This window comes from Eptatretus burgeri, chromosome 10 (assembly GCF_056783735.1).
Source record: "Eptatretus burgeri isolate ZD-2024b chromosome 10, Ebu_testis_v1, whole genome shotgun sequence".
Taxonomy (NCBI): domain Eukaryota; kingdom Metazoa; phylum Chordata; class Myxini; order Myxiniformes; family Myxinidae; genus Eptatretus; species Eptatretus burgeri.
In genome coordinates this window covers 29,850,468-29,878,071 of record NC_140970.1, presented here as the reverse complement: position 1 = coordinate 29,878,071, position 27,604 = coordinate 29,850,468, and the positions used below count along the sequence as shown (strand labels likewise).

The following is a 27,604-nucleotide window of genomic DNA, read 5'->3' as shown; positions in this document are numbered from 1 at the left end:
ACGGTTGAGTCTGTTTTCCGTTGGTTCGGAGATGACGACGCCTTTCACGGTGGAGGTCGAAGTGAATGGCCAACCGACTGTGTTTTGCGTGGATACCGGGGCTGCAGTGTCGGTCATGGGTGAGCAGGCGGCTCGTGGTCTTCGCGGTATTCGCCTGGTCAAGACGGCCTTGTCGTTATACACGTACACCGGTGAAGCGATTGCACCGCTTGCGAGGGCCGACGTCTCAGTGCGCTACCGAGATCGACGCGCCCGGCTCTCGGTGTTCGTTGTACGAGGGGAGGGGCCCGCCCTTTTGGGTCGGGACTGGCTGGCGCACCTCGGACTGGATCTCCGGTTCGTACCTCCAGATGTGCCAGTGCTCTCTTCGAGGCCTTCGTCGAGTACCGAGGGCGAGGCTCTGGCGGCGGGGGCCGCGTCGATGCGGCGGGAGCGACCGTTCGTTGCTGCCTGCGGCGGTGATGTGCGGTTCGGGAGCGGCGAGAGCCGTATCAGCTCTCGCGATGAGTTCCCGCGCTTCGCTCGCGATGAGTTCCTGCGCTTCGGCGGCGTTCGTGAGGCAATGCGCGTCGGTGTTGTTCAGGCAGCTTCAACAGGTGGCGGTGAGCCCGTGGCGTTAAAGGGAGTCGCGAGTCACAACATCGAGTCGACAACCAAGAAACGGACTCGTGATGTGGGTTGTGGGTTGTTGTTCATGGCATATGTGTTTTTCCTTGCTCTAGTGATGCAGTTTAACGTTGTTGAAATAAATGCCAGCAGTTCTCGTGTGAAAGTGGATTTGGCGGAGATCAGTCAATGGGGTTGGTATTATGATCAATGTGATGTGGGGGCGAATAAAAAGGTTGGGTTGGCCTTCCATTGTCCCGGGCCGCAGGTAGCTGCTTTGTCATGTGCTGGGAGTTTATCAAAAGACCGCGCTGTACGGAAAAATGAGTTTGCAATGCTTCAAGTGATGTTCGTAGTGATTTATAACGAGCCTATGATTGAAGTGTGGTTTAAATGGAATTGCGACCGTCTAGCTGCCGTGTGGGTCTCGGAGATCGACTCGGAACCAAGACTGGTGCACTGGTCGGCGTTACCCCCACCTCTGGTTGCGAGCGCAGCTCTCTGTGTTCGCTCAAGGCCGTTTAGACGGGCGTTGGCGTCTCAACTGATTGTGGTGCGTGAGTTGTTTTGGAGCATTAAGTGCGTACAGCCAGCGGCGCTGTTCAGCGCCCCCGGCCAAGGTCGATCAAGGCTGCCGCTGGCGCCACGGCTTCCAGACAGCGGGCTTCCGGCCTCGGAATGTTTATCTACGTCGGGTCTGCCTGGGGGGGAGTGGGCCGGAGGCGTTTGATGGTGCCGGGGGAGGTTGGCTCGAAAGATCACCACGACCTCGGCGAGGGCCATGTCAGCATGAGCCGCCTGGGGGCGTTTCCGCTGGGTAGGGCTGCTGTGTTTTTTTTTCGCCTTGCTGCTTCATATCGGTAACGCGGCCAGAGTTTGGGAGGTGCTGTGTCTTCGGAATCTGGTCGGGGCAGCTCCATTAACCCGCTTTCACGCATTATATGATGTGGTGTGCTGTTATACTTCGCTGTTTTCATTTTATTTTCGTGGTTATTATACCGAAGTCCTTCGTGTTGTTTATGCTTCTTATAATGGTGATCATTTAATAATCATAGTTTTAGGGGGGAGGAGTGTGGTGGAGTCTGCGGGCCTACGGAGAAGGGCATGGTGGTGTGGGAGTGGTCGGAGTGGTCATCGTATCTGCAAGGGATATAAGGTGTGCGCGCCGCCTGAGGCGTCGTAGGAATGCAGTAGTCGAACGCGGCTTGTGCGTGTGCATACGTAATAAAGGAGGGCAGCCGGGCAGAGTACGCCCGCGCTCGCGCTTGTGCAACACAGCTCAGCTCGACTGTTCCTCCGCTCGTGTCTGCCTGCTAAGCATCTTCCATTCAGTACATTACAGGTTTAACTCTGCTCTTTTTGTGCCCCCCTCCCGCCCCATTATAAATTAACCCCGATTGTTCAATGTACCAGCTCGTTGTCTGTCACTTTCTTTCGTTGGTTTAGCACACGGTGCGTAGTGGGAATTACGGAGGCCTTGTTGCTGTAATTGTTCATTTGGACCGACGGATCTTGGTTAACCCCGCTCGGAAAACGTTTTCAATTCAAATCACCGCGAGACTCTGGAAGGGACACCACATGCTTTCCATTCACTGCCACTTCATAACCTGTCCTCCTGAGGGAGTGCTTCCTCGGAGCGTCTGTGAGATTAGAATGTTTATATTTTAGATGGTCTGGGGATGTGCTCCACTGGTATCTGAAAGAATTCCGGTGAAAAACGGAAGTTTTTTTAAACATTTTGTTGGGGCATTTCATCCGACGGCGAGCGGGCTGGTCACGTGACGCCGTGCGCAGACGTACAGGCAGTGAGTGATTGAACTTCTCGGTGGCCCGAGGGTCCTTTTTAGTTGGGGTCCAGCTCTGTCCTGGACCTGGACACAGCCATTAAATACACACACTTGGAGTATTTATTTTACGGCCATAAACTCGGGTTTGAAAATTGTATAATGATGTTGGGAATGATTCCTGGAATATGGAGATTTTTGCTTCGAGCGGCCTCACGCTTTTACATCAAGTTACATCAAGTTACATCAAGTTTTGTATCCGGACGTGGGCCATCATAAACACCCGGAGGTGGGCCGAGAAGGCTACTCACCCCCAGAGGGCGGGAGTGCCCACAAGTATTAATGATGATGCACCTTTTTATTCCAGTGATGATACACTTCCTCAATGAGAGACACCAGACTGGAATGCTGCTTCATCTCGTGGTAGCCAAATTTTGATATTTCATCATCACTCCAGCTCACCTTCAATATTATCAACCACTGTTGTCACCCATCCACGCTAACCCTTTGTCCCTCTCGTATAGAAACCCATCCATCAGTTATCTGGTGGTGAGCAAATCGTTGTATGACGATTTTGTCTTTGCCTCGCACCGGACCTTTCATCTCGGCAGGCCTCGCACATAGAGATCAAAGCGGTCCGAGGCAGACCTCATATTGGTGTTGCAGATTCCTTCAGCAGTACTGTAGAGAGACGTTCATGCGTATCTACAGATGTACCCTCAGCCTTGTTTTGTTCATGCACGGCCTCACAAGCCCACTGTCTTCTTTGCCTTTTTACACCCCGTCACCGTGTCCTTCTACGAGCCTCAATCGTAGAGGAAGAAGAAAAGTTTCAAGACCGTTTCCATGTGTAGAAAGCATGGCAGCGATTTCCTTCGTCGCTTGGCACATAGCTTGAAAGCTGTGGGGGTTTGATGCCTCGGTGAGTGAGTGACCATGGAGGTTGCTATTGAGTTGATGACGTGCATGATGATCACCCAGATGGAAGCAAGAAGCATTGGTTTTGTTCTATTAAAGTACCTTTTCAGTTTCATCAAAGCTCTTGACATTTCACTGGTAACATCCATTGATTAGTGGCCACAGTTTTCATCAACTCAAAGGTATCCCTCCAGTACTGTTACACTTCATTCATGTACAAAAGGGTTGAAAAGGATCAAGTCTTGTGGCAATGTTTTATTCTTTCAGTTTTACGTAAGCCTTTGTGACTTTTCTATTTTCCCTCGCATCTAGGACAAATGTTCTGTTGGACATTAATCCAAAATATCGTTCATCTTTGCGGATGATGATGTTTGGAGGGGTCTTTCAGTTCTCTAAACGGCCATGATATCCTCGAGTTGGTATAATCACAGACATTAACCTTTTCTGGAAGAAAAAAAAAACAACATCAATATAGTACATCTTTCTGTTCCTGAACCGAATGTCCATTGTGAAAACCAGTCTGTTCATCAGGTGAGATCAAGTCTCTCTTGGGTCTGCGGTCGAATGCAGACGAATATTTTGAAGAGTGAGTGTTTTGCACAGTTGTGTGTTTGGGTACTTTGATTTGCTGTTAGGTATCTGATAAAACGTACAGTGAGGGGAGAGGGGGAAGAGTTGTTTCTGTATTCTGTCCAAAAGCTATATATTATGTGAAATAATTATATTAGTCCCTCTGTACCTTTCCCGATTCCCATATTTCCCCTTACAAACTCTTATGCTAATTTCTCAACCACCATTCTCTTATTTTCCTCACTTTAAACAAACGGTTATCAAACTTCTCTTCCTTTTAAACTTATTCGGAATTGAAATTCCAGAGGTCTTGTCATCGTACACCGTCTGTCCGTCTCCTATTTTGACTTCTCCGGCCAAACTGCTGGGACGATCCAGCTGAAATTTGGCAGCAACGTTCTGCTCCTGACTCGTAATGGGGATTGCGAAGGTTGTTCCGGTCACTTGGCTTTGAGTAGGTCAAAATGGCCGACTTAGTAAATTCCTTCAAAAATCTTCTTCTCCGGCGGTCAATTTTTAGGGAATTGCGTGGTCCTTCACAAATCATCTTCTCCAGACCCACCAGTCAGAATGCTACCAAACTTGCATTACAATATTAGGCCAGGGCCCAGAAAACCTACAGGTCCAGTGGTGCTATTTATTATTATTATTATTATTATTATTATTATTATTATTATTTTTTTTTTTTTTGTCAATTTAGGTTTTCTACATTTGGCACCCCACCCACTCTCCTTTCTGTTGCACATGCAACAAGTAGATAAGACACTTGTTTGGTAGCTTGATGTAAATGTTGTACCACATTATTATCAAAGAAAGTGTTCAGGTGATTATAACGTTTACCGAGACTGCAGGGAGAAGTGAGAGCACCAAGCTGGAGGATAAAGCTGTCATCGTCACCAGAAGGAGCTGAAATAAGCAGAAGCCGTCTATTCCAGAGGAACCTGGTGCACACAAGCCATTCATAGTACCATACATACCTCCCCAAGCGCTGAACACATCTTCAGAAGGAAGGGGTACTCAAGTTTGCTGTAGACGACTTTTCATTTTCACTTGCAGTTCACGAGGCAATACTCAGGGGGACACTCACAAGCAATGCTGTACACCTCAATTGCCAGAAGTCTGGCACAATTGCAAGAAACCAAAGTTGCAAATGGGCATTCATATGGGGATCAATATGCTAGGCTTGCTTGCTTCTTCAACAAATCGTCTAACCACTTTGTGATAGTGGTGAGTTCCTGGGTCGAGTTTTCCATGAATTTGATTAAGTACCTTATGTGTGGAGTAACCATGTACCTATTGCACTGTTTAGGGTTGAGGAATAGTTTTCCTACGCTGCAGCTCCTCCAAAAAATGTCTCAAGTCACGATATAAACAAACACCTGCAGCAGCTGATGTGGGTATAATTATAACGTACCAATTTACCGTGGTCTTGTCTATTTGGTGGAATTTGGTCTTTCTCTGCTCCTTCAGGACTCTTAATATTTGGCAATGTAGAGCTTGCATGATCCCCGATGATTCCATTTGTGTGGTGACTGTAAAGTTGCCATGAGAATCCTCACTATAATTCACGGACCAGTATTTATGTGCTTGCCTGGTGGTGGCTTAATGGTTAGGGTGGTGAGCTTGGGATCATGGGGTCCTGAGTTCAATTCGTGCTCGGCCATTGAATTAATACCAGGTAGGATTGACTCAGCCTGTCATCTTTCCGAGGTCGGCAAAATGAGTACCAGCTTGCTGGGATGATTGAGCCATTTGAGTATCCTGCGTCGGAGTTGCGATCCATCCAGGATTGTGCCCGATAGCCCAGACACTGCTTCAGCAGCACCTACACTCTGTACAGAGTATGATCCCGATGGATGGATGGTTAGTGTGTGTGTTGTTTGTCATGCTACTCCTCCAGTTCTGAGCTGATTACATCCAGACTTGGTACAGCGGATTAGCATGACCCCAATTAATGTATAGGGGTGTTTTTATCGTTGCCGGTGGTCATGGGGGAGGGAGGATGAGGGGGACGCAAATTCTCCATGTAAATGTGTATCGTGTAGCACCGCCTCCAGGTGAGGGACGGTATTACAAGTCTCTGCCATTTACAGTGCAGTATTCCTGTCCCCACGTTTTCCAGTGCTGTGAGGTGTTTTTAGTTTTAGCAGTAGGTATGTTTTCCTTCATGCATGTAACCAGGGGGAGGGTTGTGCATACAAAGCTATCAGTTGCCGATACATTGCCTATACATGTCTGGACAGTGGTTATTTCCATACGTGTTCAAGCGGTGTTTATGTCTGGCCCGGAGTTTGTCTTCAGTCGCGTTCAGAGATGAACGAACACCGCCTGGATGCGTCCAGTCGGTGTTTGTTCGTCTCCAGACGTGAATTTGTCTCTGGGCAGTGTTTATAGTGTGACCGGAACGCAATGGATTTCAGATATTATTTTGTTTCCATCTTTACTGTTATTCGATGCAGAAGCATTTTGATGAGACGGTATGAATCGTAATTGTTTGAGAATGCTCCACTGCACCTCTACCCTTTTTTTGTGTACACTGTTGAGGCTCATATAAGAGCAAATGCACAGAAACACACTATAAGGGGAGAGGGAAGGAAAAAACAGAAGGGTACAGAGACATTAGATTTGTGGAAGGGAGAGGAATCGGGTGGGGTACACATGGTCAACAAGATGAACACCACAGGAACTTTCAGGAAGGGAAATAGAGAATTTGAAGGAGGTGGATTTGGGGTGGATTAGCGGGGGTAGGAAAGATCGAGGTTTTGGATGGGGGGAATATAAGAGATGGTGAACAGCTGTTTTGAAGACCTGGAGGGAAGCGTGGGATTGAAGAGAGAGTGGGAATTTGTTCCAAAGGTCGGGGGAAAAAGAGGAATGCAAGAGTGAACGTGAGCAATGATTCTTGATTTTGGGAGTTAAACCAGAAGGGGTTGCAGGCGGACTTTGAACGCCCTGCAGATATATGGGGGGACATATTTCAGAGCAGTGGGCGATGCTGGAGAGGAGTCGGTAGAAGACAGGAATACCACCAACCTGCCTGCGGTGAGAGAGTGAAAGACTCAAAGACTCAGCCTCATCGTGGGAGATATCAATGATCCTACATGCCTTGGTTTCCACAGCGTGAAGCCGAGAAAGGTAAGAGGCAGGAGCACCAGCCCAGAGGGGAGAGCAGTATTCCATCAGGCTGTGGACGAAAGCTTTGTATGTTGTTAGAAACTCAGGTGTGCCAAGGAAGGACTTTGCACGATGGAGAATGCCCAGTCGGTGACTTGCTTTGGAGGCCAGCTTGGAAATGTGACTTTCCCAGGAAAGATCATGGCAGATAGTGAGACTCAGAAGGAAGCTTGAATGAAAGGACTTCTTCAAGAGGAAAGTAGATGGTTGGGGGGCAGGGGGGTTCGAAAAAGTAGATGGGGGGGGGGCCTTCCCTTCCTCTCACCTCTCACCTTGCCGCCTTCCCTTCCTCTCACCTTGCTGCCTTCCCTTCCTCTCACCTCTTGCTGCCTTCCCTTCCCCCACCTCTTCTCACTCCCCCTCTCTTCTCACTCCCGCACCCATCACTCCCCTCCCTCCTCTCTCTCTTTCCACCTCCTCACTCTCCCTCCCTCTCAGTATTCCCGTCGGAGAAGCGACGGGTGGTATTTGCTCGTTTAGAATAATTTATTTTCCCTGTGATATTTATTTTGATTCACTTCGAAGCCGCCTTCCCTGGGTTTGAATCCCAAGCCAGCTATAAACTGTCATCCTGCTGTTTCACAGGCAGGGTGATTGATTCATGAATGTGTGTGCCATTCCTCGGATGTACATTAAACGGGCGTCCCGTCTGTAGGCATTAGCTGGTGGACGTTAAAAATCCCACGGTGGTTTGAATTTCATTTGTGTTGAAATGGCAGGAATGGACAGCATGAACTGAACTGTTAAAACATGAACTGAAACAGAAGGGAGAGTAGACTCTCGTGCAAGCAATTATAGGCATTGTACATGTATGTCTGCAGAGAGCATAGGGAAGTGGTTTGTGATGGAAATTTGACCAGTTTCATTGGGTGGGACCAAATTTCATTTGACTGGATGGAATTAAGAGAGTCCTTTTGCAGCCACTCTGTGTCATGGCATTTGATGCTCTAAACTACATTGGAGAAACAAAAGGAGTCGCGGTCACGAGAGCATCGGATATGGCAGCCGTCATGCAGGAAATTGTAGTTAAAAAGAGAAGATACAGCCAGAGATACAGCAGGTTATTAAAGCATGTGTAGTTGGGAGTACATTCATGGAGTTTGGGAAGAGGTGTTGTGAGGATAGTCAGCGATACTACCCTCTGGGTGTGAAGGAAATTGATGTGTGGGGAAGGATAATATAATCAGGGAATGCTCTGAAAACTTGTTATTGCCACATTTGGCAAATGATGAAATATCTTTTGCACATTATAGGTCTCATAAGCTTAAGCAAGGTTGAGTTTCTCTGGCTTTCCTCATATCAGTAGAAATGAGGAAAGCCATTGTGACAACACAGTCGTATCAATTGAATTATGCGATCTATAGGCCTGACCTGGCTAAGAAAGCGTCCAACTCTCTGGGCTGTCCAGGTGGAAGGCAGAGTTCACCACCTTGCTTTTTCTCCGGCCCAAAAATGGTGTTTTCCAGCTCCTGGACCAGCTTCCTTGGGCCCAGAGGTTCAAGATACACTCCCTTAAAGTAGAGGGGTAGTGGCGTAGGGGGAGGGAGTAAATTGTGAAATGGATGCCAAAAATACAGGATGTTCAACAAAAACCTCATGCTCAGACTATGATAGATGCTGAAAGTCTTCAAGGTTACAGTTTAACACTTTGAGTTCTCACAGCTCGGGTTAGGTCTTATGCGAGAGACAAAGATTCCAATAACTCAGCAATGCAAACACTCCAAGCCAAGCTGTGAGATCTCAGGACCACATGCACATGGTAATGGAAAAACATGTTGAACACCATGCAAAAACCTTGCATTCTGGAATCCATTGAATTTACGAGTTTTCTTTTGAAGATTTTGAGCCTTCAAAAATCCAATTATTACCGGCCGAATGGCAATTATTTTCCACTACCAGTCGTTCAATGGTGACTTGGGAAATGGCCGACTTCTGCGTGGGACATCACCTTGTTCTGCATGCGGGGAAAAAAATGGCCGAATACTTTGTTTGACCACGGAATGACTCGTGGCAGAGGCAGAACGATATCCCAATTAATCCTCAGAATATGCTGTACTTTTACTGCAACAAACCCTTGATCACTGTACATCCCTTATTGGATTAACTCTGTCATTTCAAATCGTATCCTGGCAGGTTTACCTTGCGATTGCAGAAATATTGAGAGCAAGGTGTGTGCTGCAGCTCTTGGTCCAATTAACCATCTTCCGATCCTCAGTTGCCACTCGCTGTGGATTTTGCTCCAATGTCGCTCACCAGATACACCTGACTCAGGTAGCTATAATGAATCTCCTTGGCCTCGGGCTGGATCCAGAATTTTTTTTTAGGGGGAGGGGGTTCACTGAAGATTAAGATGTTCTCATATTGTGAAATATACCACCAAGCCTTGTTCAAGTCAATGTAATCGTCGAGGAAAAAACGGTTAATCTATCCAGAGCTAGCAGTGTCCGACCATAAATTTACATTATCCACAGGAAAATTTGGGAATATCGAGCTACTTGACGAAAAAGGCCTCAGGCCTGTCACTCAGTGATTCTCAAAAAAAGCTGAAGATTTTGGAATCTTTGCGATGGATCTATGTAACGACAATACAAACCAAATCGATGAAAATATCGAACGGGCAAGCACAAAATGCGGCGAAATGACACCGAACACTAAACCTAAACTCGCCATTGTGGATCATCAGATCATTCATCATAATAATGGATGATGTGGCCACTGAAACTTTGAATTACCTGGTGAAATAGTTCAGGGTTGTGCTGCGCTTTGCTGTTGAACATCGTCCTAAAAAAAATGTTACCTTTCTCTTCGGAGGTGGAACTAAACAGTGAGTCGCAGGGATTAATACAGAACCAGCAGTGAAAAGTATCACGGCTCGGATTAATTGCCAAGTGAAAGCAAAAGACTTGCGATTGCCGATTGTCCAGTGATATCTTGCACGACGATAATGTGACATAATTGTAAGGGCGGAGGGGAGGGGAGGGGGGGTTCACATGCACCCTGTGAACTGCCCCCCCCCTGGATCTGCCATTGCTTGCTCTCTCTCACTCTCTCACTCTCTCACTCTCTCTCTGTTCTAGGGCTCACTTATCTTTTTTTTGCGTGCGATGCTCTTTCCTCCCCTTCCCAGTCTTTCTTCCTCAGTGCCACTGTATGACCATCATCTAAACTTTATTTGCCCTCAAGATGATTTTGCTGGTTCTTCACAAAGGGCTCCCAGAAGCATGCCCTCCTTGTGTTGAGGACCTGGTGTGTCACACTTTCCACCACAGGGACATTTCAAAGTTCTCTCGTACGCATTCTTGAAAACTTGTACATGGATAGGCTTTTCATGGTTCTAATCGCTTCCACGAAGTCTCAGTCAAGACAGTATCTCAACAGTTTGTCCTCAACAATAGCTTTACATCGATGAAGTAACCAACAAGTCCTTCCGCTGTAGGTCGTAGTTCTTACACAAAGGACATGAGCACAAGATGAGCTTAATGAATTCCTCCTCTTTCTGCTCTTGAATAATTGATGTGGCCTGCTTAGGCAATTACAAATTCCTTCCCGCCGGAATCTCCGAGCCGATCCCGCACAAAGTCCTAAGTACATAAACAACTCTTATGGAACGGCTATACATGTAAAATCAATGTTTGCAGAGCACCGTTTTGCCACCCCTTAGCTCATAACAGCAATACAATGGAATCCTAGTTTTCATGAAGGCTATTGTTCTGCCAAAGGACTCACGCTCAACGTCGGCTACACCTCGCTTCCCTTTGCGGTTAGCATACTCTTACTGGCTTTCACTTGATAAAATCCAGTATTCATTACTAATAACCTTGCAAGATGGTTTTGGTTTTGTTGGACATCGTACATCTGTGAGTGTATTCGATGTTTTTTGTTGTTCCGGTATTAAACACCCAAATCACTTTGGTTCACCCAAAACATCAACACCGTGCTGATCATTTGAGTGGGAAATGCTAGGAACAAAAACTCTTTACTTTTAACACAAACTTTCTACAATGTTCTTTCGATGAAATTTCTCTCAAACGGCACCTTTTTGGAAATCTCTGAGAGCCCTGACGACATTTCGACTAATGGCTCAATTTTTCACACTTTAATAAGCTGCAAAGGCTCTTCAATAAAGGCAGATAAGATTTATTTGTGATTTAAGTTTTTCTGCCGGGTATTGTTACTAAGTGCCGTATTAAGGAAGGTCCGTGTGCATAAGAGGAGCTAAAGATTCAAACTGTCAATTGATGAATTTTGTTTTCAAGTTTGGCCTTGATTTATCCATTTCATAGTTCCCTTATAATTAGTACACCTGTCTTACATGTGATGTACCTAGAGCTCCTCGTGAGCCTTGGATCACTATAGAAAACAATGGGGAATTGTATTGACGAGTCTCTTAACATGCCTCTTATGAAGACAAACCACATTTACGTGAATTGACTTTACATGGTGATTTATGACATCGAGGATACTGCGCTGCAATGAATATTCTGAATAAGCGAATACAGTACATGAGGTTTCAAGTTGAGCTTTGTGAGTAACATGGAAAACCGGGGTGCAGTCAGGCCGTAATGTTTCATAATGGAGGCAGCAAGTATCGGGGAGATGAGAGTAGGCAGCCCAGTACAGCAAGAAACTCCATCTGTGCACTCGCACGCAATGGCAGTTTTCAATATCCCACATGTCTCGTTCTGGACTTGAACACCACACATCACCAGTAGTAAAAAGGCTGTTAGACCTGCACCACATCTGCCTTGTGGCACTCCTGCGTTAACACGCGTGGGCAATGCTACACAATGCCATGACACACAAAAATAGGAAAGTCATTACACAGCTCTTAGCATGATTCAATCATTTGCACTTAAAGCATTCCTGAACAGAAACCACAGCATGATTCTACACTAATTGTTTTCTCCACTTGCTTTTGCTGTGGAGGTGCGTGTCCAAACCAACCTCATTTACGATCAATGTCGAGTGAGTAAGAGATGAGCGTGCAGTGAAAATAGTTCAATGAGGGGTTGGGGGAGATGAAGGGATGGAGAGGAGAATGGAAGGGTCAACACGGTAGCTGCTCATGTCAGGAGCCACAGAAATAAAACCCACCATTTGGGGAAGATTAAAGGGAGGTGGGAATAAATCGGAGATGTTGGAGAAGAAGAGGAAATGTGAAAAATTAATTGGAGCTTTAAGACGCGTTTGAGAAAGGAAAAATTGTGTACCGGCTGGGAGGTGCTGCAGTGTGATGTGCGATGGTGTTGGAGTTCCGAGTACAGTGAGCAGGCTGACCCTCCTCTTGCCCAGTGTGCACACCCGTTCAAGAACTGCGTCCTGCTGTGCCTGAAACCTTGGATCAGCAGGTGTGGGAGCAACTAAGATCTACCGCAGAAATTGGATGGAGAGGGTGTGTGAGAGTGAGATTTAGCACACCAGGTTTAAAATGATTCTATCTCCATTATATTCACTTATTGTGCTTAAAAAAAAAAAAATAATTGATCATGTGCTGTGTCGGCATTGGCCAAACTTGCGTTTTGGAAGGTGACATGAGAGAATTTCCTTGTGGACATTTTAGTTATTTCTCGCTTCTCTAATGTACTGTGAAGGTCCCTCTGGAGTGTAGCTCTAGAGAGTGGGACCTGATGGCAGAGGCTCAGTGTGCCCCAGTTTTTTTTTTTTCGTTTACCCTATTGAGGCTCATGTTGGAGTGAGGGCACATAACAGACCAAGACATAACAAAATGAGAGCAGTCGGAGAGGGTGGGGGTACACCCAATAGCAGCAGGGTTGAGGGACAAAATGGAGGGAGACTTGGATAAATAAGGGATGTCTGCTAGAATGAGGGCAAGGGGAGGTTACGAGGTGAACAAGATGGATAAGCCGCAAACTCTCGATCACAGAAGTGGAAGGAGAAACTGGAAACTCAAAGAGTTGGGCTTGGGGAGGGTTAATGGGGATAGAAAAGATCATGGTTATGGAGTGTGGATGACCTGAGATGGTGATGAACAGCTGACTTGAATCCCTGGTGGGAAGAATGAGATTGAAGAGACTGAGTAATTTGGTTCCACAGGTGGGAAAAAGAGGAACAGATGAGTGGAGGTGAGTAGTGAGTCTGGATTTTGAGTTTTACCAGAAGGGTGTCACTGACAGACCATGTGCACCCCACAGAAACATTGGCGGGGGGGGGGAGGGAGGGTGTATAGAACACGGACACTGCAGAGGGTGCAAGACCAGAAATTAGGTGGTAGAAGACAGAGAGAGACCACTGACCTGTCTGCGACGTGAAAGTGGTAGGCCCAAAGACTTCATCGTGGCTGATTCCAATGATTTTAAAGGCCTTGGTTTCTTGGGCGTTAAGCTGAACAAGGTGTAATTCAGGGTTTCCAGGCCAGAGTAGGAGAGCAGGACTCCATCAAGCTGTGGATAAAAGTTAAGGTGTGCCAAGGAAAGACTTTGCACAACAGACGATTCCCAGTCAGTGGATTGGCTTTGGAGGTCAACTTAGATTTGTGGTTTACCCAAGGAATATCATGGCTGATGGTGAGGCCCAAATATTTGAGTGACAACTTCCTCAAGAGGATTGTTAAGAAAATAAATGGGAGGGTTTGCCAGATGGTCCTTTTGGGGAGATAGAGACAGAATCAGAATGTGAGATTTGTCAGGATTGAAAGACATATTCCAAGTGTTTGTTTGACCAGCTCATGACTCTATCAAGTCTGAAGAGAGGGACGAGGCTGCTGCATGCCTAACTAAAGGATGAGGGATGTTATGGCAGAGGGTGATGTCATCAGCAAAGATATAAAGAGGATTTTCCAGAACGTCAGATAGATCGTTGATGAAGATCAGGAATAGGAATGGGCACAAGACACTGCCTTGGTGCACACCAGCCTTGATAGGTGGAGATCAGAGGATCCCATTGAGAGCCAAACGATGTCTGTGAGAGTAGAAGAAGTCAGTAAGCTATGTTTGGAGGTGGCCTCAATTCCATAGGCAGAGAGTTTAGGAAGGAAGACGGGATGCCAGTCTATACTAAATACTCAAGATATGTCGAGAGAGATGGCCTTGACCTCGAGTCTGACATTGAGGCCTTCCATCCATTGTTGGAAGAGCATAAGTAGCATGTAAATGGAAGAATGACTGGGTTTGAATCTAAACTGATTACCTGAGATTTGGCTGTTGGAGAAAAGAAAGGATTTGTTGTCAACAGCGATGATGGATTATATGATCTTCCTGATGGTTGAAAGTAAGCTGATGGATCTGTAGTGAAGGGAATCAGTTTTTGCACTGTTTAATGCAGTGATGTTGGCTGACTTCCAAGCAGAAAGAGGATGTGTAACAACAGCCGAGAGGTTTTTGGGACACGTGCGCTGATTTCTTCTGGGCCTTTTGCAAAATCAGTCAAGGGTTGCCAGAAGCTCCTCCACCCTTTCAGGTGAAAAATACAGAGCCTGGGAGCAGTTATGTGACTGGTTTGGGTGGCTACAGAGAGCAAGGGGTTGGAGACACAATTTGGAAGCAAATGCAGAATTGAGGCATTTGGCCTTCTCATGAGCAGTCGGCTGGGGTGCTATTTTAAGTGAGAGAAGGGATGGAGGAGGAGCGTACTCCAGAGACGGACTTAACAAGGAGCCATCAAGTTTTAGTGGAGGCAGACAAGTTTGAAAGTTCATTCTTGAGGTTGGACAGATGTTTTCTAACTCTCCTGAGTGTGGAACCACACATGTTGCAAGCCTTGTGGAATGATGTGAGGTTGCCTTCGGTCAGATTTACCTTCTAGGAAGAGAAGTGAAGTTGTTTGACGGCAACTGCATCACCGCAGGATTCCGTGTACCACAGGTGGGAAGAAGGGTACGATAACTGTAGATGAGAAAGTAGGTTTCTGTGGAAGAATTCCCAGGCTGAGTTAATATCGAGGTGCAGTAGATATGGGAGACCAGTCCTGAAGTGAGATACTTTTGAAGGTGTTTCCCATTTTTATGGTTTTCCTAAAGTTTCTCCCCCAACCTTGAAATGTGAGCCAAACCTCTATTGATTCCCTTGTTTAACAACAGAGTGATAAAGACCCGCTGGGAGATGCTCGTTAGTTATTCCTCCTTTTGGAACTCCATCCTCCTTGTACCCTTTTCATAATTTGTGAACCTGCTGCCTTGTCGTTCAGCTGAGACCCTTGCATTAAAAAAGTTTAATTTATTTCTCTTTGTTTGCTTGTTAGATGTGGGTAGCTGACCTGGGATCAGTAACATTTGTAATTATTATTCCACATTAATTGTGATCTGAATTTCAATTAACCTAAGACACTCACAAGTCAACCAGGAAATGTAAACTAGCAGCACTTGCTCGTCAGATGCAGCAGATTACACCTCCCCCCACCTCCCTACGTCCCCACCTTCCCCCCCCCTTTCCCAGAATATATTTCATCCATAATCTGATAGCAGCATGTTCTTTCTCCTTGAAACCAGCTCCATTTCTAGATGTTAAGAATCTTAAGTACTGGACTGCTGCTTCCAGCCCGATTTGAGCCCAATCGCTTGGCCAATGTGCACATGAAATATGTTATGGTTTGAAATGCATACATGTGGACCCACCAGCAGTCTGCGGTTGTTGCGTATTTTTCCAAGGAATCTTTGGAGTGAATTTCGTACACGTTGTTTCCTGACTTCTTTCATTCTACTTTTGCTGCTGTCCTTCATCGCCACTCTGGTGTCCACACTTTCTCCCACTTGATATTCCTGTGTGCCGTTCTGTCTCATCGGCCTCCATTGACTTGCTGCTATTGAGATGAGAAACTGGGATATCTGGCGTCTCTTTAACTTCTCATTGAGTTTCATCTGAGGTCCAAACAAACTTTGCTCCAGTTTCTCCAATAACTTTCTCCTGCTTTTGCCGAGTTGTAAGATTAGTTGATGGTGTTTGTTCCATCCTGTCTTGCCTTCACTCAGAGGTTTGCTGACCGCTCCTGTCGTCCAAAGCCCAAGGCATTGCTTGGCCGGATATAACAGACCGCCATCCAGCAAGGCCAGGACAGGGCCGGGCCATGTCCTTGCTGGGAATGTGCGCAGCAAGTGCATTTTGCGGTCGAACACTGCAGAGGAGACTCCGATCTGTTTCAGAACGTCGGTAAGGTAGTTCGTGATGCGAGAATCAAGAGCAACCTGGCAGGGTATGATGGATTTAAAAAAAGGAAAGAATAAGAGTTGAGGTGGTGGGGGAATAATTAACTTTAAATGATAAAATTGCTTGGTTATTAAAAAGTTTACAAGGAAAGACCCAATATGTTTTGAATTGTTTGTTAGCCCAGCATTATAGTCTTAGCAATTTTGTAACAATGAAATAAAGAATTCCTTTGTTACGGAATGATTTAAAATCGCTGCAAGACGTTCTGATTTGCCATTTGTAGCCAAAGATGGCTATTCACACATTACGTGTGAACACCTGTTTGAACTAATTTGATTGTTGTGTGCAGAGGATGTGCAGCCTGCATGGCAACGCCACTGTGCGGTAGTGAGCGGTGTAACCTGGTCTCGAGGAATACCCGAGAAGATCACACCACTTAGTCTACCCACAGTCCAGGCAGGAATTTGTAACTTGTTTGGAGTGTGGGTGATAACTCACCTACTCCATGAAATGTGTCCATCCATCCATTGGGACCATACTCTGTGCAGAGCGTTAATGTTGCCTTCGCAGTCTCCTTGGCTATTGGGTACAATCCTGGACGGGTCGCCACTCCGACACAGGATACCAGCAAGCTGGCACTCATTTTGCCGACCTCGGAAGGATGACAGGCAGAGTCAACCCCACCTGGTATTCATTCAACAGCCGAGCGGGATTTGAACTCAGGATCCTCGGATCCCAAGCCCACCACCCTAACCATTAAGCCAACACCAGGCATACGAAATATATCGTGGGATGTTTAAGATCCACCAATTACTGATAATGTGCTAATAGACGGGACAACCGGCTTATTGGCCTTGGGAAGGCAGATTCAGACAGATTATTCCTCTCCTTTCATATGAAGTACATAGCTGCGGGTTGGTTCAGCACCATTTGCGAGGAGCACCAGTACGTCCCCGCGACAGTTTATTGTCTTGTCGGGAATCCCGATCCCAGACTAAACAGCTAAAAGATAAGTGCGACACCTCTGTCCCACCCTTTCGGATTCTGTAACATCTCGGTTCGCTGTTAGTTGTGGGCATTGTTTTTTATCAACATGAAAACCTTCAAAAATCTTCTCCGAAACAGCTGAACAGATTGAGGTGAAATTTTACAGGTGTGATCACCTATCCATGAGGACCAAAAACTTCTCCAACTATGACCTCATTGGTCACATGATGCTTTGATTAATTTTTTTTGCACAATAAACCTTTACAAATTATCTTCTCGAGAACAGCTTGACATATTGAGGGGAAACTTCATGCATGTGTTCCTCAAGCTTTGGGGAAACCAGGGTGTTCACGAATAATTATTTATACGTCACAGGGGCTGGCAGCCATGTTGGATTGAACGAAAATCTTTAAAAAATTTTTTATTTCTCTTCAACTGCTTCATCGATCGACGTGAATCTTCACAATTACGATCTCGTCGTGATGGGGAATACATGTTTTAAATTTCAACCTGATCGGACACATGGTCTGGCAGCCAGAATTATTTAATATTTTGAATCTGGGTTTGGGTATTTAAATCTAACTTGGTACAAGTATGTATAATGATGTAATAACGTGGGTGGAGGCATATCCGGTGACATTGTGACGTCGAAGATTGCTCGTCCAGTTTTATTTATTTCATACATGAAGCAGTACGTCTTATGTGGATATCTCCGTATTTTGATAATGGTATTTGCTCCCAGAGGTGGAATCGAATTATAACAGGAAAATGTTTCATCATTTTAAAACAACCAATGTACGAAATTTGGACCAAATAAGCTGGGAATTACAATAAGTAAATGTTAGTGTCGCGTTGGTGCTGGATAGGTGGTGGAATATGGTGGTTGTACCCACTGTAAGTGCTGTTCCATCTGGATTCCCACGTGTTGCTGTTCCATCTCCTTCCTGAATCATCACATGAACCACACCCCGTGCCGCCAGCTCACAGAGTGCGAGCGATGTCCCTGAAGTAAAGTTGCCTGCAACACAAAGGTCTACATTGATCCTTCTATTGACTGGCCCATTCGTTTTGACACCTTTGTGATGTATTAAGCAAACGATGCTTCACTTTGTTTCCTGATTCCATTCTTGTTATGGGATATTTTCACAAAAGTGGGTCAGGTAACGGTAAAGAACAAACTAAAAAAATCAACTTTCTTTGATATTCTCGAAATAGTGCTTGAACCCCTTATAAGGCCGAGAAAAAGGTTCAAATGATGTCAGCAACGCAGGATCACCATAAGGCCTCTGCACTGACTGGGCAATATATGCTTGATAAAAATTCTCGGACAGTCTTTACCGTTACCTGACCCTCTTTTGTGAAAATGTCCCTTATATGTTGATTCAAACAGCATATCCAAGAGCTGATGTACTTATTACCTGTAAAAATGTATTTTCACCCCCCCTTCCTATTACTCCTTTTCACTCCCCTTCCACCTCAAACCTTTTTTCTTCTTTTTTTTTTTTCCTTCTCTTCTTCACTGTGTGTACTAAATTGATGTCCCCCAAGTATCCTGGATCAAAATGTCACGTTAAGCTGATATAAAGCTCTAAGGAACAAATGTACTTCCAAGAGTGATGAGTTAAATGTTGGCTTCCACACTACTCTTTTGGAGTTGCCTTTAGTAATTCAAGTATTAGTCTCTTTCATTCTAATCACATGACCCGTCATGCCTGTACAGTCCACCCATGAAGGAGTGAATCTCATTTCGGAAATTTGATGAAGGGGCCTATAAAATGTCATTGTTCACATTTCAGATGGAAAGGCAGCAGTATTTGGTCTTCTGTTTCATTATGTTTGTCCTGCCTCCTCTCAGAGGGTCTACCCGTGAATAATTGTACTTTTAACACTGTAATAGGCCTACACGTATCCCACAAGAGGAGGCAGGACCTGCTTTGAACACCTGAACATTGTTGGAAGAACAAGGTGTAATTGTTCTGGTTGCCTCGCCAGATCTGCTTGTGTGGATCACAGACAGGACAGTTTGTGGTTGACGTGTCCGGCTGGTGAGGATAAATCCGCCAATAGCCGTTGTGAAACGTGATTCCTGATCTGGAAGCAGGGAAGGGGTCTCATAATAAATACCTAAAATGGTCTTTGTGGTGAAACCTCCCAAACAAGCAGAACAGTACATTCAAAATTTTAAAATACAGTATATGATACCACCAGCATCTGATACAATGCTCGAGGCGATCTACATACTACATACGATCAGGTAGCATCTTTCTTAGCACTCTTTTTCTCCACATTTATCCCAATTCCCTTCCTTTTCTCTTTATTTTTTTTGCCTTATTTTCTTTGCCCACAAACACCGCACCAAATGGCTAATCACTTCAGTGTTCGAAGATATTTTACATTTTCTTCCTGTGTTTTGACAAATTCTTGCTGTCCCAGTGCATGCGGGTTTGAGGTTTCCGACACTGGCAGTTATATTTACTACCGCATGCATCACAAGGGCTCTCACTCTCTCTCGAAATACCTGTTTTGTGTGTTCCCCTCCACTCTCCCTCCGCCGAGAGCCACAGCCAGAACCACGGCTCAAGTTTCCGAGGCAGTAAAGATGATGGTGGTGGTGAGATGGTTAAGGTGTGTTTCGGAAAGGCAAAGGCGAGGATGAGACTCAGGATTAATCTTAGCATGGTTGTGAGAGGAATACACTGTTTAGGATATAGGGTGGAGGGTAGAGTGGAAGAAAGAACAATACAAGGAAATATTAGACAAAAAGGTGCTTGATCCATCCTGCCTCTGTGGAATCTCAAAGTATCTAACAAAATGTACAGCATTTACATTTTATCTTGTGTTTACATCTATTTACTTAACTTGTATGAAGCAACCATATTCCATTTGGTCGATGAATCGGCTATATTTTCCATATCAACCATATTCCATATTGCTGATTCATCGACCAAATGGAATATGGTTGCTTCATAGTACTGGGCCAAAATAGTCGACTCGTTAATGCACGTGGGATAGCAAACTTTATGTCCCTCCAAAAGGATGTAATTTTCATCACCCAGAAAAGCAGTTTTGTTAAGTATCCTGACTCCCATGATGAGCCTGAGAGGGGTAGTGGAACCTTGATGGAAGAAATGTCATCAACTGTTGGAGGATCTAAGTCGATGACTTAAGCAAAGGCATCCATAAATCAAGGAATAATAACTCCTGATGCTTTGGAAGGCAGCTTGTTGAGTGAAAAAATATGATGAATGAAGAGGACTTTAACAGTGAAGAGTAAGAGCGATCTACCCAGAAGTGAAAGTCAGAGTAGTCTGGTGGTGTTGGAGGAAAATGCCCTCTCTCCTCTCTCCTCTCTCCTCTCTCCTCTCTCCTCTCTCCTCTCTCCTCTCTCCTCTCTCCTCTCTCCTCTCTCCTCTCTCCCTCACCGGCAGCAAGTTGGTGGGCTCTCTGTTATATACAGTACTTGCATACAGTGCCTTCAGAAAATATTCACACCCCTCGACTTTGTCACATTTTGTTGTTACAGCCTGAATTTAAAATGGACAAGTCTGGAGACGGCGATGGTTCACGAGCAATGTACACGGTTCGCCTTTTTTTATTTTTTGACCTTCGAGGGGACGCTACGGGCAAACTGGCGGGAATCGGGAAAAACGTAACTGATGAAAGTTGTCGTACTCGAAGAGCACTACTTGCATACCAACTTTCATTCGAAACAGTTGAAAACCCTAGGAGCTGGATGCCAAATTTATTGATTTTTTTGACATTTTCTAAGTTCGTGACCTTGTGACCTTGACCTTGGGACGAAAATGAAAAATCGAGCTCCGTGGGGCTATGCAGGTGCCATTGGGCTAACCAAATACCGAAACCCCTGCCAGATTCGACAAACCCCCTCGGAGAAGATGTAACTTGAAACCGGCTACCCCCTAAAAACACGTTTTTTGGGCGTGGCTCCACCCATAATGGGCGCAGCACATCCATTCTCCGGAAAACACAAGTAGATCATGATACAAACCTCGCACCCTAATTTTATCAAGATCGGGTCAAAACCCACGGAGCTATGCTCGGGACAGACAGACAGACAGACACACACCCATAACGAATATACTTACTGACTCATGAACCAATTAGAGTTAAATTTTTTTCACCGATCCACACAAAATATTCCATCATGACAAAGTGAAAATGTTTTTAGAAATTTTTATAAATTCATTATATATTAAAAGTTGAAGTGCCTTGCATTCAACTCCCTGAGTCAATACATTGAAGAAGTGCCTTTGGCAGTGATTACAGCTTCAAGTCTTCTTGGGTATGTCTATCAGCTTCGCACATCTGGATTTGGGGATTTTCTCCCAATCTTTCTTGCAGATTTGCTCAAGTTCTGTCAAGTTGGATGGGGAGCGTCGGTGAACAGCAATCTTCAAGTCTTTCCACAGAATCTCCATGGGATTCAAGTCTGGGCTTTGGCTGGGCCATTAAAATACTTTCATGTTGTTCTTATGAAGCCATTGCAGTGTTGCTATGGCTGTATGCTTGGGGTCATTGTCCTGTTGGAGGGTAAATATTCACCGCAGTCTGAGGTCTTTAGCACTCTGAAGCAGGTTCTCCTCAAGGATATGGCTCCATGTCATTCCCTCTATACTTACAAGCCTCCCAGTCCCTGCTGCTGAAAAGCATCCCCATAGCATGATGCTGCCACCACCATGCTTCATGGTAAGGATGGTGTTGGATGGGTAATGAGTTGTGCTTGGTTTCCGCCAGACGTAGCGCTTTGCATTCAGGCCAACGAGTTAAATTTTCGTCTTATCAGACCACAGAATCTTTTCCCTCATGCTCTCAGTCTTTCACGTGCCTTTTTGCAAACTCCAGGCATGCTGTCATGTGCCTTCCGTCTGGCCACTCTCCCATAAAGCCTAGATTTGTGAAGTGCTGCAGAGATTGTTGTCCTTATGGCAACAAGGTTAAAAGAGTAATTCTTCACGAACCAGAATATTGCAGTAATCGGCACCTCAAGTCATGCAGGCGCCAGTCAACACAACTTCACTTGTTATTACTATTTTTATTATTTTGCAATTACGTTAATATTAATATTATGCTATTGTTGTGGAAATAACTCCAAGTGGGCTAAAGATGCTTAATATAGCATAGTTATTTCCTTAAAGGGGAACCCAAACGCAACTTTGTTTTTCTGAAAACCATTGAGAATTAATAATCATGGTCTAATTTGAAGGAGGGAAAAATGAAATTTTGTGGCCAATCCAAAAGTGTTGAAACCCTATCGACTCGATTTTCGATTTCACCAGTGATGTTGCCTTATGAACTCACCTTGATCTGAACGACTGTTTACATAGAGAAACTGTGTTATTGTGAGTGTAGTTAGTTATCCCATTCTTTTCCCTCCCTTACACACTCCATCCTTTCCCTCATTCTCATACACCACTCTCTGACCTCATTCTCGTACTCCATTCTTAAACCACATTCTCATAACACTCATCCAATGTAAATCCATTTCACCAGCTCTTCGACCGCTTTAGCCACGTTCCAGTGCTTCGATCACTTAAGTGGCATTCAATTTCACCAACACTTCGACCGTCGAAGTGGCATTCCAGTGCATCAATCGCTTAAACGAGGTTCCAATCATAGCGGGTAGGCATTCACGTGGGCGGCGGATGCACTGTACGACCCTTCTGCTTGCCCGTCCTCATTGTTTCACCAAACAAACCAGCAGCCCTGCCCATCGTGCTTCGGGGACGAATCACAATACCTGAATCGCAGCGCACCAGCCAATCGGCATGGTGGGATGTAGAAAAGTGGACGTGAGTGGTGACAGCGGCAAAGACAATAAGATCATTCGTAGCGTCGTTCAAGTTCTAGTTCCAGTTCTGAAGCAGAATGAGTTGGTTCTGAGAGAGTCGTAAGGAGTGCTGAGAGAGGAGAGGAGAGTCGAGGGAATCGAGTTAAGTTCAGAGCGTCAGTCCAGGCAAGGCGCTTCAGGAATGCGATGCTGAGCAGTACCAGGCAGCAGGAGAATGGAGCTGTGGGTTTCCAGGCGTGATTACCAACTCATCCATAACCAAATCTCATCTAACTTCTCACCTTACACGTCCTTCACAATGTACCTTGTATCTTTGCATCCTTCAGCGCACACACCTCATTGACACACACTGTTGTGGAGCATCAACTGAGTCCACAACAGTTTTTTTTCAGAGCTCGCACTACATGCACCCGCAAGTACCGCACCTCTCAATCACCTGCACCATACACCTGGTTTGTTGCATTGAGGCATCTGGCTCACATAAGGTTGAGGCCAGGGTTGACACCATACCCCACCTACTTCACTTTATCTGTCTATCAATCTTGCTTCCCAGAATGATTGAGGAACCTGTATGTGTTGTTTCGTGGTAAGATAAATGACTAAGGAGCTTGTGTGCTTAAGAATAAGATCATTCTTTGTGATGCTGCTTTTGCTCTGCAAATGATTGTTTTGCCTGTAAGTACTGGCCCTTTGCTAAATCTTAGATAAACTTTCCAAACTGCCCGAGTGTCTTTCTCCATTGGTTAGACAGTATGTAAATAGTGGATGGGAGTATTGCCCTGCTGTTTTGCTACAATTAGTCGACATCCCACTTACGGTATCGCTCAGCCGTTCTTGATTTATAGTCGTAGGGCGTGAAGAACACGGTTCCCAATCTGAGGGGATGAATTGAGGGGAATTGGACGTGAGGACCCTACCTAAATTAATCGTCTCAGATGGTGTCCATGATTGCTTAGCAACTCGTCATTCCGCGGAGTTATCTGCAGCCCGTCGGTTTCAGGGTCAAAGATTGGGAAGCAGGTCCGAATAGCCTCTTGTGACCTGGCCGGCAAACCTGCAACAATATTATTACTCCCTGCACGCAAGGCACAAAGTGGGGTTAAGCAATAGGTCCTCTCTGTCTGTACCTGTTTGCGGTGAGGATGTTGAGGTTACGGAGAGATTCACTTACCTTGGCAGTGATGTTCATGTCTCTGCTAGCTGTGAGCCAGAGGTCAATAGACGTCTGGGTCGGACCTTGGGAGTCATGGATTCACTGGATCATGGGGTGTGACGCTGCAGGTACCTGTGCAGGAGGACGAAAGTCTGATTCTTCAGGTCCTTGGCGCTTCCAGTCTTGCTCTCTGGAGCTTGGCGTCTCGAGTCTCGACTTGGACTCATACCAGGGATCTGAGATGGAGACTTAATTCTTTTGTACCAGGTCTCTTCGGAGAATCCTTGGATCTCACTGGTTGGAACTTGTGTCCAACGAGCGGTTTCTGAGAGAGACGCAAATGAGATTTGTTACTGGTACAGTCCGTGAGCGTCAGCTGCAGCTCTATAGACATGTGGCTCCTTTTCCTGATGCTGATCCTGCTCACCAGATTCTCTCAGCGAGGGAGTGTCGTGAGTGGAAGTGGCGAATGGGCCGACCACGTTCCTCGTGGTTGCAGCAGGTTGATCAGCATCTCAAGGAGATGGGGATGGCCAGACGGAGGCCCCTAGAGTACCGGCGGAAAGTGGACGCAGCGACGTGCTGCTCTGGTGTATGCTCCCATTCCTGGCCTGACCTGACCTCTGTCTTTCTGTCTGACAGACTTCAGCCTATGAGTGAGGAACTACTTAACTGCAATTGAATTTGTATTTTGAACGCTGTAGAACTCGAATTGGAACATGAATCTGAACACGAATCTGCAGTTTAGGTTTGGCTCTGAATTTGGCAAATTGTACGGAATCTCATCCTGTGTACGCATGCGCACAGATGAGTAAGGTAATTATTTTAGTCTGTCTGCCTGTCTGGCAGTCAAACAAAATTGAAAATCATTCCAAACAGGAAACATTGTTTTTTGGGGCATCATAAAGGACACAAACAAAAGGCATAAAGAATTAATTTAACATGTTAAATAAGGTGGTGTAAAAGGTGCATCAACAGCGATAAACTTCTATTGTTTTTTTTTTTAATATAGCTTTTAAAACTTTTATTTTATTTCACTTGAATTATATACTTGAATACTGTAGAACACAAATAGTCTTGTTTACTGTGGTGAATTGAAGGTCGTGACGTGTGATCACATGTTGCACGGCTCGAGCACGGAATAGATAAAGCTAAGGTTCCGCTCGGTCGGGGGGATTGTCCCAGGGGCATTGTCGTTTACGGCGGCGGTTCACTTGGTGCTCGTTGAATGGTGAGAATTGAGAGTATATCGGACTCCGGGCTTATACTGATTTATTTTGCGGTGATTAGTTGCACGTGTATACCTTACTGCTTATGTACTCCTTGCTGCGCCTGTATCCCCTGATGTGCCCGTAGAAGCGGCTTCAATCAAATGGAATAAAGCCTACACTCTGAAGGTTCTTCTCTCGTTTTCATTTCATTTACACTTCCAAAAACCTTCAGTTTAGCAGTACTTGGGCAAAAGTTATACCATGTTGAGCAATCAAATTTGTCATTTGCACTCTGTGTGGTGGAATATCGAGATTCAGACAAATTGGTGGCTTTTTCTCAGAAACGTTCTCGTGATCAGAAATATAGATCGTGCTCGGAAATGCAAAGCATGAGTTGAAAAGACCCTTCCCATATCTTTACCCCCAACCCCACAAGGCTGCATAGGATATCAAATAAAGGTCACAATTAGGCTGTAAGGGTGTTGGGGACAATATTGCACATCACACTCGAAGCCATACATGGGAGAAATCACGTGAGGCCCAAATATATGTTATAAACGGCCCATATATCCGTATATGGAGGTGGACCGCAGATGGCTGAAAAAGTCCGACAGTCAGTGGGATACATCATTCATGTGAATAGACGCACGTAAGCACCTTTATTAGCTAAAGATCCTTGGGGCCTAGCTAGGGGCCTACCTATAGACCTAGCTCATCCTGGCAGCTCGGGCTCGTTAGTCTGTGTGTGATGCGATAAGCATAAAAAGCTTCAAGGACATCAGGTTTCCTTCAACTTTCTTTCAGTCTTGTGTTAAACAACACCAACAACTGTTTAAACAGATAATCATATTGTTGGACAGAATTTACTGAATAGTGAGTGGTTATAATCATTTTTACTTCCAGTAGGTGTGCCCCATGAAATTCCACGATAAGCCGTCTATACTCCTTCATACGGTGTTTGTCCAAGGCAGAAATGCCCCCGGGGGAGGGAGGCGAATGAAGTCGCTACAACTTTCAATGTATGACCCTTACTTGGTTGAGATTGGATAAATAATGACCGAATCCATCGTAGTCCGACAGACAGACACCAAATTGTGTATTTTAGGATGACACGAGTTCCCTTTCAAGAAACTTTGATTCAGGAGGAGGCCATTCGGCCCATCAAAGCCCGTTTTAGTATTTCCTACTTCTGGTTGTTTGTTTACGTTCTATCCTTTTAGATACTGAGCCCCAAGAAAGGAAGCATCACGTCTCATTTTTAAAGTCCTTGGTAAGATTCGGCAGGGATTCAAACCACCAACCTCCCAGACTCAAAGCAGACATTCTAACCATTACTCCACTGAGTCTGAATGAACCAACAAGTGAGCATTTTGGGGCGAGCTTACAAGAAGAGTAGAAAAGTTGCTGCAGTGGTGCCAGAGGAAGGGATTTATAGGAATCGATACATGGTTTAAGCATGAAAGTAGATGTAGATATACCAACTGAAGGACCAAGGTGCCTGATATTGACTGCTATATCATCTTGTTCACATCTTGGCCAAAGATACTTTGACAGTATCATGAACTCGCACAGTTTTCCTGGTGATGTGATGATGATTGTCTGTCGAGTCGATTAGGTCAGCCTTTTAATTCCATATTACACCGGTACTACGGTGTACCCTCTGATGACTGATGAGTCTGATCTGTGCTTGGAAGTATTGACCGCAAATATCACACTAGACGCTGGTTGGATCTATTGGTTGACTTTGTTGGAGTCTACGTTGTGTTCGCTTATCGACAGCATGCTGGATGCGATGCAATTCAAAGTTCTCTGCACATTCATGTGTAGCCATGTTTGTCTGTCTGGAGTTGCATCTTCCTATGTTTCCACATGTATAGCACATATCTTCAGATTGACCTTAATACAGTCCTTGAATCGCTTATTTTGACCTCCCTGATGGCATCTCCCTTGCTTCAGTTCAGAGTAGAAAAGCTTCGGAGGCCTCAGGCATTCTCACTAATTAGCCAGTCCAAAGTAGCTGTGCATTAGTAATCATAGCCTCGTTGCCTTGCATGCCGGCTCTACTTCGCACTTCTGTGTCTGGAACCTTATTCTGCCAGCAAATCCTTCGGATCTTTCTAAGGCAAGCCAGATGGAAGTGGTTGAGCCTCGAATATGACTGCTGTCAGTGGTCCATGTCTCTGCTGCGTACAGTAGTGATGTCAAAACTGTAGCTTTGTACACCTTTAGCCTGGTCATGACTTTGGTACCTCTTTTGCTCCACAAGCTGTGATGAATATGACTAAAAAAAAGTC

The 27,604-nt window shown here is 45.3% G+C and overlaps 1 protein-coding gene across 3 annotated transcripts in view; it reads right to left on the bottom strand.

The window, feature by feature from the left end:
• The window catches only part of LOC147018200 (coiled-coil domain-containing protein 80-like), a 46,589-nt gene that overhangs the window by 15,502 nt on the left and 3,483 nt on the right, over positions 1 to 27,604 (bottom strand). Inside the window, exons 2-8 of one of the 3 annotated variants that reach the window (XM_085897663.1) lie at positions 19,656 to 19,833; positions 18,031 to 18,155; positions 15,622 to 16,188; positions 12,263 to 12,419; positions 11,555 to 11,685; positions 8,424 to 8,563; positions 4,719 to 4,819 (exon numbers count right to left, since the gene is read on the bottom strand). In XM_085897663.1, coding sequence (XP_085753789.1) covers positions 4,719 to 4,819; positions 8,424 to 8,563; positions 11,555 to 11,685; positions 12,263 to 12,419; positions 15,622 to 16,188; positions 18,031 to 18,155; positions 19,656 to 19,815 — 1,381 coding nt within the window. In that variant the 5' untranslated portion in view covers positions 19,816 to 19,833. Of the gene's footprint in view, positions 1 to 4,718; positions 4,820 to 8,423; positions 8,564 to 11,554; positions 11,686 to 12,262; positions 12,420 to 15,621; positions 16,189 to 18,030; positions 18,156 to 19,385; positions 19,491 to 19,655; positions 19,834 to 27,604 lie in introns of those variants that run through there. The other 2 variants (XM_085897664.1, XM_085897665.1) reach the window with 2 other exon arrangements.